Below are 14,681 nucleotides of genomic sequence, written 5' to 3' on the forward strand. Positions count from 1 at the left end.
TTTATTTTATCGTAAGGTTGGCGGACGAGCAAATGGACCAACTGATGGTAAGTGATCACCACCGCCCATAGACAATGGCGGTGTAAGATAATAGTACTCGCTCTATTCCAAATTATCCCTTACAGAAGCGAAAAAGAATGAAGAAGATTTCCCAAAAACCTCACTGTGAAATATATGTTTATTAAAATAAATATATATTTCTTATTATTTTAGTATTATGTGGCAATAATGTCTACTAGTTTGTTCCCCGCGAAACTTCGCGTATATTCAAAAAATTTTTTAGAATTTTCGAAACCTATGACAGGTTTTATTACGATTTAATTTAATTGTAAACTGTAAGTCACTTATCTACACTTGGCGCCAAAATTATAAAACCTTATTTAAATGTTTTTTAATGTCAAATAGTATACATTAGTTCAGTTATAATTGGAGTTTATCGAAAACAATTTACTATAATTTTATTTACGTATTTAATTTTTTTTTTTTCTTATAGGGCCATAGTACTGCTCTTTAACCAGCCAGTAACTCCGCTCCGCTTCCGCTCTCTAAAACTAATTATTTGCTAAATTATAACAATCTAGTAAATTGCAATGAAGAATCCTCTTTAATTTTCTGCACATCTATGGCTGGAGCTCATCAAAATGAGACCATAAATGTTTTTTTTTTATGTGCAGCTATCGTCCCATAATCACTGGGACAAAAATCGGCTTACGCTGTTAATATATGTATATCTGTGTACTGTAATAGTAGTGTACGCGCCACGCTCACAAAATAGAGTAGAAATAGAGAGTGGCAGTGGAGAGGGAGCATGATGGCATAAGACGTTCCGACGTTTGCCGTCACGGCTTATGAGTCAGTCTACCCATCAAGGCGTGCCAATAGATATTTCAATATTTTAAATCGTTTGTAACATTCAAGCGATATATATTTTCAAACATAATAATAGTAAGCGATAATCTGCTTTGTACACATACAGTGAACAGATAACCTTAGAATTGGAATAATGTAGCTCGAATTTCGTCTGTGATTTTAAATACACAAAAGATAGAGAGAAGTTTATAATGAAGCCTCGTCGAATGATCGAACGTTTCTCCAAGAATATTCAATACCCAGTTGAATTGTAAGACTTTTTTATAGTGATTTACTAAATATCATCGCTATCAAAACATTAATATAAATAATATAATAATGGATCAATATCATATTAAAATGAATATAATAATGCATGTATTGTACACATAAATACGTTTAAGTACTACTACGTACTTTTGTATTATAAATTAATTTTTAGATTTACATTTGTATACGTTAATTTTGATAATGTAAATTTTTGATTTACGTAAATATAAATTACAAAGATAAAAAAAATTATACTCTGCTGGAAGATTCCTTGTCTTTATTCAAATTAAAAAAAAAAAACCAAAAAAGCCCCATAAACAGTATGAACGTAAACTATTTTATTGAATGGTTCAACTTTCATAATATTCGCTATGTAGGTATATTAGATAAATGCGTGTGTCAAACGCTTGGTAGGGTGTGTAAAGTTTTTTTTTTTATTTATTGTTATAATAATATCACTCCTCCATAGTAACTTTAAATGGCCCAAGTTTCATATTCAACCATCTTCGGAATTTTTGAAAAAAGAAATACAAAATTTTTGCTTTACGTATTAATATACATATATAAATAGTATTAAGTATAATTACTTATTGTTATATCATATTATAATCAGCAATAGAATTACATGTAGGTATTATGTTGTAAATCATGTACAACGATGCTATTTAGGTTCTACAAACACATTCACAATTATAATATATCTATCATATTTAAAGACAGTTATAGATATACATACTGGATAATGTTACGATAATTATTTATACCTACAATTTTTTTACGTTTATGCTACTGTCCAACTTACTTTTTAACCGACTTCAAAACGAAGGAGCTTATCAAATAATCTGTTTTTTTTTATTAGGCACTAAACCTTAAGTCACATCTCAATTTACCGCCAAAAGCTGTCAAGCTTGCAACAATACGAATTAACACTTTGCTTCGTGACAGATAAAAAATAAATTACATTAAAAAATAGCAAAAAGTTTATAACGGTAGTATTATCAGTAATGGTTTATGGCAAAATCGCGTGTTTAAATCCATCAGGCCACAGATGCTATTCAATATAAGAGATATCTAATAATTTTTTAAATACACTGTACTAATGAACTTGTGCAACGGGATTACTAGAATTATAGGTATTTGTTATGTCAAGGTCATTTCTATAAAACTTAGATTATTGTCATGTAAAGATAGAGACGTTTTAATAATGGCTAGGATTAAATTAGTCAATTGACCTTTGTTTTCTAGCAAACTATAATCAGCAGTAATTTTCAAGCCCAAATATCAGTTAGTAGTTTTCCATTTCAACTAACATTAATATGTTAGTTGAAATGGAAATGAGAATTCATTAATATGAATATATATATTAAATTTATTTTTCTTACTTTACTGGTAAATCTGTTAGGACAAGTACTTCCAAATTTGAATTTTAATGGAAGCTGTTTTCTTGATTATGATTTACGAGTATTATTATATTGTTTATGGTCAAAATAGAGTATTTTTTAAAACGAATCATGTCAAAGTAGTTTACAAAGACGTTACAACTTATTTTTATACTCTCGAAATAAAAGTTTTTTAAAGTCTTAAGTACTTTGCTCAGTTCCATTGAAAATGCTCCAATAATTTTTAATCTAGCAAACTCATCTTTGTACAAAGAAGAACAAAAGCAAGACCTTATAAAAATCTAATCAAATAAAATTAATGCTTGTGAATATTTACTTAGCCTTTAACCCAATTAGTAATCTCCACTGAATCGGAAATTTATACAATTCGGTGTATATAAATAAAATTACTATTTAAAAAAAAGAGTATGCAAAGAAATATAGGCACACAAAAAAGGACATTATAAGTAAAACTTATTTCCGTCGGTTTTTTATTTTAATTTAGAAGAAGAATACCTAAGGCAGTTTCATAGGTACTGGTATCTCAAAAATTTAAATTCTATAAAAAAAACAATATCTTAAAAGTTATGCTTTCGCAATCATTTACAATTGAAATTATATTTTCTTTGGCGAATAATAACTCAGTTATTTTTCATCTTGAGAAAAGTAAAGCCGAGTAAGTAGTTGAGAGTAGTAATATTTATTCTTAAAAAGAAGACTTTCGTGCCAAACCTTATCACAGCCTTGCTGTATGCATGTTGTAGATATGGTCAGTGTGTCCGTTTTTTTGTGAAGCGTCCGTCTGAGTATAGCTGTAAAAATTGATTGTTCGCTTGCTTAATACCCAAATAAATAGCAAATTTAGCAGATCGCGAGTTCCTGGGTTCAAATCATAAATCGGGCCGATAAAAGTTATTGGGATTTTCTATCGAACAATTCTCAGTAACATCCCGGTGTTGGGCTTAAATTTACAATTTAACGAAGTTTTAGGGTTCAGGTTGTAATTTGTGCGAATAATTATTTTCTACAAGTCGGTTGCATTACCCTCGAACACATCCTACTATGGAAGTAGCACTTGGTGTGCTGACCCATCTGAGTAGGTAGCAATAGCTCATCTTAAATTTTATTGCCAAGCAGCTTAGGATTGTTGTGTTTCTGTTTGAAGGAGTAAGCGAGAGTATGTACAAGTTCAAAAGATATCACATCTCGGCTTTCAAGGTTCATACTACATTAGTGATGTAAAGAAACATTCAAATTTCTTACGGCGAAAATATCTATGAGCAGTGTGTCAACTTAACTTTAGGGTAACCGCTTGCCAGTCTGCCTACCTATGCTAAAAATAGAATAACTAGCATATCAGTAACACCGTATCCACATCAGTTAACATTTTACATTTTGAGACCGTGAATGTCGTCACAGTTGAGCCTTATCACCAAATTATTACATTACCTACATTTAAACTTAGAAACTCTGGTGTGCCAATAATTTCTGATGGCTCATAATTTAAAAATACATTACTTTTGACGAATCCCACTCTTGGTGTATTTAATTGAACGATCCCGTGTAAATCAAAATTGTTTGTTGTGTAGCACCTTGTTATTAATAAATGTAATATTTTTTTCAAAAATTTTACTTTAGTTAACAATACGGAGATAGAAGATCTTTAGTTATTGGGCAATAATTGATAAGTTTGAAAAAAGGATGTAAGTTATATTATCGGTTACATTTTTAAGTTTACTTAATGACGACATTACAACAGTCTGAACTACGTATATTTATGATGACAATCATAGGTACGAATCTATGAGAAATAAACTTGCTTTGTTTCAATAGTTTTCTTTAAATCAAACTGATTTTATTAAATTGTTATATTAGTTACACATTTCTAATACCTTTCGAAGTTATGAAATATATTTTATTTCAATGCCATTGAAAAGTTACGGTACCTTGATGTTATAAATTAATTTTAAGATATATATAAATACAAAATTAAATTTAACATTTAGAATGACTCCAAACAATTTCATCCATCGGCTGTATTTTTACTAGCAATTAAACTATTAGACGCTGCTAATTATTTTGGACTTACAATAATTCATATTAGTTATAAGAAGTGGAATTTAGTGTAGACAAGTGAAACAACCTAATACTTCTGCTTTATCATAAACCAGATAGATTGTTATTATTGTCTTGGTTCATTAAAATTCATAACAACAAATGATTTTTCTATATGAGAGAAACAATAATGAAGCATACCCAAAAAATAACCAATGCATGCTGAAGAACTGCACAAGCTGTTGTGTCTGAAACCGCAATCACTACAATTTCATTTAATTGGATTTGCATTTAATTGAATGAGTACTTCAATGGAAATCCAGAATTCGCTTTCTGCATAGTGAATTTCATATAACATTTTAATTAAGTTCAAAAGACTTACTTACTTTTTAAAAAAACAAGTTTGCTTTTGGAAATTCAAAGTCGTAGAATTATCTATTAATTAATTATTATGGTTTCATTATCAATCAGACCTTAATCCAATCTAAATAATATGGGGTACAACAAGAAATACGTCGCCAGGCGTAATATGAATCAAAAATTTGTGCCCACGTAGTTATTATTTACGTAACAAAAGAACTTACACTCTTGCGGCTTTGCAAATTTTAAGAGTAACTATTTGGAATTAAAGTGGGTGCATCATCGTTGAATAAATCTTTAACATTTTCTGCAATGCAAATTGATTAAATTTCTTTAAATATGTGTTTCTCGATAAATAATTGGAGTAATTTTGTAGCTGCAGTGTGAGACAAGAGTGCCAATAATGACTATATAAGGACACTAATTCGTCTTAGATACTAAAATTTAGTACAACTACATATTAATATGATTTCTAATGAACCAAATAGGAAAGATTAATTAAATGTAATATTTTCTATTTATGTAATATCCTTTTCTTTTGTTTTATGACGAGTTTACGCAAATAAAAAAAAACGATAATTTAGTAAATATGAATTTATCCTTTGTTTTCTAATCTTAGGTATGCCAATCTTTGCAAGACTATATTTATTCAGATATTTGAATGAGCCTGTTAAATATGCAAATTAACCAATAACAGTTGGCAGCCTTGATTGCCAATCTTCGGTGCTGTCAAAAAATGCGTGACATATGCGATGTTGATTTTATTTTCTTAAATTTCATTACAACTCTTAAAAATTACATGTAATGTCTTTGTTTGATAACGCGGTTTTCAATTCGACCCTTTACGAAGCTCTGTATCTTCAAATCGAGGATACTTTGGGCTTCGCAAAAGACTTTTTTGAATCGTGCGTGTCATCTTTGCCGATCGAAAATTTACCGAAAACTTTCGTGAATTTCAGTGATTTATCATTCTATGAAGGAATAGCAGAGGTTTTTTATTTCAATGAGTTTCAATTTTTACTGCTAAAGACTTTTTTATTAATTTTATTATTTACTTTGTTATTAATATTTATTTCTTGGAGAGTGTATGGTAATCGTATCTCTGAGAGGTTTATGAAACCAGGTAAGTCGCAATATGAGATTTAAACAATGTCTAACTTGTGTCAGCATTTACACTTATACACATATACATATGGTGAAAGAGAATTGCATAATAGTTTAAATTGTTGATTTATTTTGTTCTTCAAATATTTATATGCTTTAATCCTATGTTTATGGTGTTTGCTTTCCATTTTATTGTTTACAATCATTAATTAAATATTTTCTTAATACCAAACATGTATCTATATAATGACTTAAGCCCTTTTAAATATTAAAATTTACTCTGGCAGCTACTTCAGCTACAATTGAGCAATTAAAAGAAAGTGTATCGAAGCTAAAACTACCGAAAGAACATACTCCTAGAATATAAAAAATGGCAGAGAAAATAAAAAAGTTCTTTCAAAGGAAGAAAGCCGATGCAAAGTTCAAATTAGCTGGTCCTGGATATAAGCTAAGTGAATCAACAATTAGCAGTCAATCATCGAATAATTCCAAGAAAGAATTGCCAGTCGTTAAGCGGTCAGGCTTGTCGGAAGAGAGTAAGGTGGCAGCAGAAGCTGCGCTGTCAAGACTTCAACAGACAAGAGACAATCCAGCCTTTAACACTTCATTAGCAGCAATAAAAGTAATTGACATATATTTAGTAAAATTATTTATGGCTTATGGTTAAATTTTTATTCTTTATTCCTTTTATGTAAAATATATCAATCCAGTTAATCCATTTAAGGCACAAGTCAAAAAAGAGCTAGAAAATGAAAAGGCGTGTAACTCACAAACGACAGACGTGCCCAAAGAGAAAGCAGAAACAGAAAATGAAGCAATCAGAAACTTTGCTGCCTCTGGTGTTTATTTCAAGTAAGTATTGAATTTATTATAACTAAAATTTCAAAGAAATGATCTAATTGTTTTTTTTTTAAATTACTGACTAAACTGGCGGTTAGAACAGAATGAAAATACAATGTAGATGAGCACTAGGAAAGAATTTTTCAAAATTCATCCTCTAAGAGGATGTAGGTTTGTCTGCCTTTTTTCAATGGAATATATTATTCATATGGAAATTAATGTTTAGGTTAGGTTAGAACTGAACTTTAATTTTATATTCTATTAACAATATTTGGTATATTGTTCATTGAAAGTACACCCACATAGGTGTAATTTGTGGTGAAGTTTTGTACAAACATATTTGAATAAGATGAAACACAATTTTACATAATTTCATATTCCTATATTTCTAGCATTATTTTTAATGACAAACTTCGATTCAATAAGTTTTCTGTGTTTTGTTTTAGTTTATTAATAAAAGAATGTTTGATGGTGGGGTTTGCTGGTCAAATTACGATTTAGTTGAAACAGATAACCATAAATTACAAATATTTATGAAATGTTCCATCGGGTACAGACCTAGTACAATAATAACAATGTTTGATTCTTCAGAAAAACAGATCATACTTTATAAATAATAAAGTGACATTTATCTCAAATGATTGTACATTCATATCAATGTCAAATCAGATTTTCGCTCGAGATTACTATTATCCTACAAGTAACCTTTATCTTCTGATATTTTTACTGTGTCTCACTGATGTGTCTTTTCAATGTTAAATAGGATCAATGAGCTGCTTAACAACTAGAATTTTACTAATTAAACTTATTACTCTATATATGAATGTCTACAGTTTTACTTAAAGTGCAGAAAAGAATGTATGTAGGTGTGAAAAAAAATTGGTATTGGCCAGCTGCCAGGTGTGCAACATTCAGGGCGCATTTTACAGTTATACAATTTTTAGGTAGCTGGAACTCAAGTACAAATAATTAAAATACTTTGCACATTACTAGGATAGTCATACAACTTGCCTGTAATATACCGTACCCTTAATAATAAATTTTACAAACTCATAACTTAACAATGGGGTTCCAAAATAAAAAAAAAAACGATGTGATCATGACCTGGAATACTAATAAACACTATATTGCTAATAAACATTAGTACATGATTTTATATAAATAATTAGAAGTTATGTTATTTTTTTAATAAAAGAATCCTCTTACAGATGCCCTCTAATAAGTAACGACATCCTACCCCGAGATGAATGGAAACGAAACATCAAAACATTCCTGTATGAGCAATTAGAGGAAGAGAGAGGCTTGACAGCCTGTCTCATCATACAATCATGTAATAGTAACAGAGAAAAGGTAAACCTGTATAAATATACTAGTGATATATAGAACCTGGTTAACATATCTGTGCACCTTTTGAATATTATGTTAGTTCTAATTAAGCCAATCAGGAATTCTGTACAGATTGTTAATTGCATATAATTTTACTGAGGAGTTTGTTTTTGTTTTTCATCAATCATAGGTAATTGTCTATGTTTATTAAATGTATATGTACTTCAAGTTAATCCTTTATTTATATTTCAATTTGGTAATGTTTTTAATTAGTACAAATAAAATGTATTGTTTTGACTGGTAACATTCTTTTTTTTTTTGTTTAGGTCGATACATGTGTTGAAACATTGTGCAAGTACTTAGAGAATATTGTAACATACCCAGAAGAGGAAAAGTATCAGAAGATTCGAATGTCTAACAGGTAAATAAGTATAGTAGGCTTGTATATGCTTTGGCCCGGGGTAAGAACCACCCCAGGTGGGAGAAGTTTTGGGTGGAATAAATCTGTAGTATATAAACCTGACTTATACAGGTTACCTACCTAACATTGTTTTGTAAGAAGTCCAAACTAATAAATAATTGCAGTTGTAATATTTTGGGCTTATTTAAAATACACTTTATTCATTTAACCTACTTAGCGTACAAGACCTTGAATTTTATAAACGGAAATATTTTATGATGAGAGCATAGATATATAGAGATATATGTCAAGACAAGGTTTGTATATTCAAATCCAAACCTTACAATGAGTTTTTAATGTAGTCATTTTTTTTTATAAACCTGTTCAAAATGTGATTTTAAATTAGCATTAAATTAATATATACATATGTTTATATCACAAAAAAAAGCATAGTAGAGAAGACATAAATTATCTGCTTAAAAGGTATGCAATAATTTTACCAGCAGTGTTTGTCTCATATACAGGCTGTTTTTCATTGCTCCTTTGTTTTAAATAATATAATATATTATTATTTTAATATATAAGTATAAGTAATTTTGTTTTTTATTTCTAGAGTTTTCAACGAAAGAGTTCTACCTATAGAAGGATCTATGGAGTTACTGCTGGCAGCGGGTTTTATCCAACAGAAACTACCTAATGCAGATGGTATTGAAGAAGACTTCCTTGTGTTTGTAAAAGAAAATGTTCCGTCCGTTGAGAGTTTGATCGTGAGTTATTTATGTGTTAATTAGAAGTTGACTTCATTACTGTTTTAGCTAATCTAGCTTAGCTCTTAGCGGATGCTTTATATCAACCCGATCCGTTCCGATGTGGGTAGGAATCCCACATAATCCGATTCCTAGGGACTTGGGACCTTTCTAGCTAAACCTAACTAATGTTAAGTTTTTATGACGAGGAAGTGGGAATTTGCAGTGTTACACTTTCGTGCCTCAGGAAAACACGAAAAGCCGTTGGTCCTGCACTCGAACTCTTTCTAGTCCGGTCCGGTAGCGGAAACTAGTACATAATGTAAATCTCAACAGGCGTTAATCGAGGCTCTTCGCACAGCGGAACCGATACAACTGGAACTCGACAGGAATCTACAAGTGTTGTTACCATCACAGGCTGCTAACAAAGTTCAACTCCCTCCATCATTTTATGCTCTCACCCCAGAGGAACTCAAGAGGGAACATCAGTTGAGGTATGTATTTATTTGATTATAATATTAATCATGTTACTAATGCGGAATTTAGAGGAATTCCTCTCTTTTTGGACATAAAATGTATCACCATGCTGATGCAGTATATGTCGGCCAGATTTACACGCAACGCATGCAGGTTTCCTCACAATGTATTCCTTTACCTTGGCGGTAAGCAGAAGATGAATGATAAAAACTAGTTAAGCAAACAATGATCTATACAAATATTTTAAATGCGAAAATAATTCTGTATGTCTGTTACGCTTTCACGGCAAAACTACTGAACTGAATTTGATGAAATTTGATATGAAGGAAGCTTGATCCCCAAGGCTTTTCTTGTATCTAAAATTTTCGATCCCCCCTTTCTTACTAAAATGTGGGCGAAAACTATTTATTGATAAATTGATGAAAATAATTACATAATGTGAAATCATGTACCAGGACCGAAGCGATCGAGAGGAGTCAGATGTTACGTACTAAGGCGATGAGGGAAAAGGACGAGTTACGGGAGATGAAGAAATACAAATTCGCAATCATTAGAATACGCTTTCCTGATGGGATTCTCTTGCAAGTTAGTATATCTGTTTTATTTTTGCCAATCATCATGGTCATCTTCATCATCATCAACATCATAATTATCATCATCATCATCATAATTATCATCATCATCATCATAATCATTAACATCAGAATAATAATAATCATCTTCATCATCATCATCATCGACATTAAAATAATAATAATAATCATCATCATAATTATCTTCATCTTCATCATCATCATAATTATTATCATCATCATAATCATCTACATCATAATCATCATCTTTATCATAATCATCATCATAATCATAATTATCATCATCATCATTATTATCATCATCATCATCTTCTTCATCATCATCATCATCATAATTATCATCATCTTCATCATCATCATAATTATTATCATCATCATAATCATCTACATCATAATCATCATCTTTATCATAATCATCATCATAATCATAATTATCATCATCATCATTATTATCATCATCATCATCTTCTTCATCATCATCATCATCATAATTATCATCATCTTCATCATCATCATAATTATTATCATCATCATAATCATCATCTTTATCATGATCATCAACATCATCATCATCAACAACATTAAAATAATAATAATCATCATCATAATTATCATCATCTTCATCATCATCATCATCTTCATCATCATCATCATCCATACTCCTTCCTTCCGCATACAGTCGGGTTGCGCCATTTCTTCAGATCATCGGTTCACCTGGCTGAGGAATCCTACGCTGCGTTTGCCGATCCGCGGTCTCCACTCTAGGACTTATCTGCTCCAACAGTCATTAGTCCTTTGACATACGTGATCAGCCCACTGACATTACAGTCGGCTAATCATGCAAGCTACCAATATGGAAAATAATATTTCTAATTCAAATCATGTTTTTAAAATTATTTGATAGTAGTCGTTCTCGTTAGATGCACAGAGCACCGTAATGATGTGCATAATTATAGAGAAATTTTATCATAATGATGTGCGTAATAAAACTATCAATTACTGTCACTATTAAGATTTTTTGTATACAGAGTGGCGCCGGCGTCATCGCATTAAGTGAAACTACGATTAATGCTCTTTAACATAAGACTGATAAAAAAATATCAAAAAAACAAATAGATGAGTACTAAAAGAGTGAAATTTTCGATCAAAATAATTCTCACGGAAAGTAAACAAAGTAAAACACCATTTGCAAAATTAGTTTAATGACCTGTAAAAACGGCAACGTCGTAACGACTCACCCCCTCCCCGCAGTCACCTTTGACTTCAGTGGATATTATATTCAGTTAATAATTTGAGAAGGAATAGTTTGAAAAGGCAAGGTTTGACCTTTTTTGGCCGCAAGATATTTTAGGGATATTGTAAATTAATGAAATGAAAAAAATGTCCTGCAGCTAAGTTAATTAATGTAGGTATTTGATTATTTCTTTGTGTTGGCTCTAAAGCCAAATATTATTAGGAGTATCAATTAATGCGTTGACGACACAGGCACATTGAATTCATTACTGATTTAAATTTAGAATATTATTTTAGTTAATTTTTTATCTTCCTTTATGACTCGGACGACGCGCAAGGCAGTCTTATCGCTATTGTCGTTTATGGCCCGACGACTATAACAAATTGTATATTAATATGTCAGCTATTCTAATAACACGAATATTATTGACTATATTTGTGCTTTGTGCAAGTCCGTCCTGGTTAGATATATTTTCGGTGTAAGGAATGGTTAATATTTCTCACAACGCCAACGACTATTGGCGACCACTTGAAACAGCCGGCTTGCTTACATTAAACAAAACATCTATTCGTACAGTTTTTATTTTTTATTGGTCCAATATATTTCAGAATAAAAGCTAGGACATGATTCGAATTTTTTAGTTCTTTATGGCTTAATTTATTTGACGGCGCATGGTCCGCCATCTTGTTTATTTATATGTATCGGATTTAGAGTGTCAACTGGATTTAGACAGCGCTCTGGTGAAACGTGCTAGCGTGGGCGGCCATCTTGTATCGACGGTTACGTTCAAGGTTTCGCGCGCTTCACGTAGGCGACGACGTTAATTTCCGACTTTCTGTTTATTCTTTTGTAGTAAATTCAGCGATTTATAGTAACGAATCGATATTGATGACTATTGTGAATTTATATACGTAATAATAAATAAAGTAATTGATTCATAAAATTAAATACGTATTGAATATGCGAATAATCGTTTAAATACTAATATAAATGCTAATCATAAGTAATCCTGGCAAGAAAGTGTCTATATATTTTATTAAGAAACTAATTTCAATGTAAATTTTGTCAACAGGGCACATTTTCAGTCTACGAACGCTACAATGAAATCCACGAGTTTGTCCAAGAAAACTTAGAACACAGCGGTCTGCCGTTCGTCCTCAACACTCCAACTGGTCATAAACTTATCCCGGACGAGGATGCCAATAAGACACTTATTGATCTTCGACTCGTACCGGCCACAGTGCTCACATTCGCCTGGCACTCTTCCGTTATCGAAGAGATTAATAGTAGTCCCAATAAAGACGTGTTTTTAAAACCAGAGATAATGGTTTTAGTGCAGGAAATTTAATGTGTTAGAAAACTATCGATAGTTCAATTATAAGAACATTATTTGACGTAGATTAACAAATATAGTTCACAAAGACAAGAAAATACTGTTAAATATATATATTTTCAATAAATACATAAATAATTATGATAAGTGTTACATTATACTTGTCATAAATGTATGAAGTCTTAAATAACAATAAAACCGCGGTATCGATGAAAAAATACGACGAAAATATATTTAAAATCTGATTTCAAACTACCGATTTAGTCCAAATATATATAAGAATGAATGTTAAGTTTTTTCATAATAATTAAAACATTTTTTTTTGTATATTTTTTAAACTTAAATTGCTGATAGGTCTACAATTCCCAAACGCATGTGACGTCACAATGTTAAATTTATCTCTAAGACAAACAGCTGATTAACCTAATTTAATTTGTAGTCTGTTGTCATTGTTTTTCATTATTACGGCTCAAACATTTGAAATGCATTGTTTAGTGACGCCACATTTTATACCTTTTAATGAATTTGATATAAATTGTTAATAATTTAAAAATGGCGTCCATTTTTGTATCATATATCATACAAATGATTAAAAGTCGAAATAAATGAATATAATTATACTTCAGTCAAATACCCAATTAAAGTATTGCAGAAGTGAAGCTGTTGAACAAATCTTTGTTAATATGGAATAAAGGCTGATCAGCCATTGCATTTCTGTTATACTTCTTTATTTAAAAATTATGTTGACTACTTTCAAAATTCTGTTCAATAAAAATACTATCGATAGTTTGAATGCACACAACACTAGTTTTTTTAAGTTTTTTTTGTAATAACAGCTAGCAGTTATGCTTATATAAGACTGTCTTACTTTTTATTAAGTCGGTTCCACACATTGTAGCCTGGACAATAATATATTTCTTTTATAATAACAAATACATATATTGGTCATATTATAGTTTAAAATAAATGCTAGGAATTGATGTGAATACGTTCTAAATTCAAATCATGTGGATATATCTTGAATGTAAAAACCTTTCATTTATGTCATACAAAACAAAATAAAAAAAAAAATCAGTACTTGTGCATTTAAATATCGAATAAAATACTTTTCCATTAGTTTTAAAGTAAAATTAAATCAGTATATGCGGCAAATGTGGAACTTGCATATAAACCTTTACGTGACCATTCACGTAATATACTAATATTATTATATATATTAATATTTTACCATAAGATTGTATGGACAATCTTATGGTAAAATATTCATTTTATTAAAATTTTGAGCAAATAAAATTTGCAGCTTGTATTCTCTTTTTAAACGTATTCACGTCAAAAAGATACGTTTAAAAAAATAATAAAAAAAATTATATGTGACGACTTTTGTGAATTGTTATTAACAATAGCCAACACATTATAACATACATTTAATATATGCCTCACTGATATATTGATATACATTTAATGGAATTATGTGATAGAAAAAAATATGATAAACATAATAGTTATCTAGCTCATATTACTATTTATATAATTTATTAATGTTATTGAGACAACAAAGTTGTTGATTTAACATAATATTTGAATTCTTCAGCTTAGAATTGTAGTGACAATATATTTAAAGGTATAGTTGTAATGGCGAAAGTTCGGACGTTTGTTTAGCGTTTATTCCTAAATATCTTGCACAATTCCTCACAACTATACACTTCCTAATATCA

At 30.3% G+C, this 14,681-nt stretch overlaps 1 protein-coding gene across 1 annotated transcript; it reads left to right on the forward strand.

Moving 5' to 3' along the window:
- The first annotated feature begins 5,764 nt into the window (after positions 1-5,764).
- On the forward strand, positions 5,765-13,046 carry LOC113401935 (UBX domain-containing protein 6). Its single transcript, XM_026642015.2, has 9 exons — positions 5,765-6,036; positions 6,305-6,639; positions 6,742-6,869; positions 8,066-8,207; positions 8,510-8,604; positions 9,197-9,350; positions 9,666-9,823; positions 10,262-10,391; positions 12,706-13,046. The coding sequence occupies exons 2-9, from the start codon at positions 6,388-6,390 to the stop codon at positions 12,979-12,981; spliced, it is 1,335 nt and encodes a 444-aa protein (XP_026497800.1). The 5' UTR covers positions 5,765-6,036; positions 6,305-6,387; the 3' UTR covers positions 12,982-13,046.
- The last annotated feature ends 1,635 nt before the right edge of the window (positions 13,047-14,681 follow it).

Source organism: Vanessa tameamea, chromosome 23, assembly GCF_037043105.1.
Source record: "Vanessa tameamea isolate UH-Manoa-2023 chromosome 23, ilVanTame1 primary haplotype, whole genome shotgun sequence".
NCBI classification, from domain to species: Eukaryota; Metazoa; Arthropoda; class Insecta; order Lepidoptera; family Nymphalidae; genus Vanessa; species Vanessa tameamea.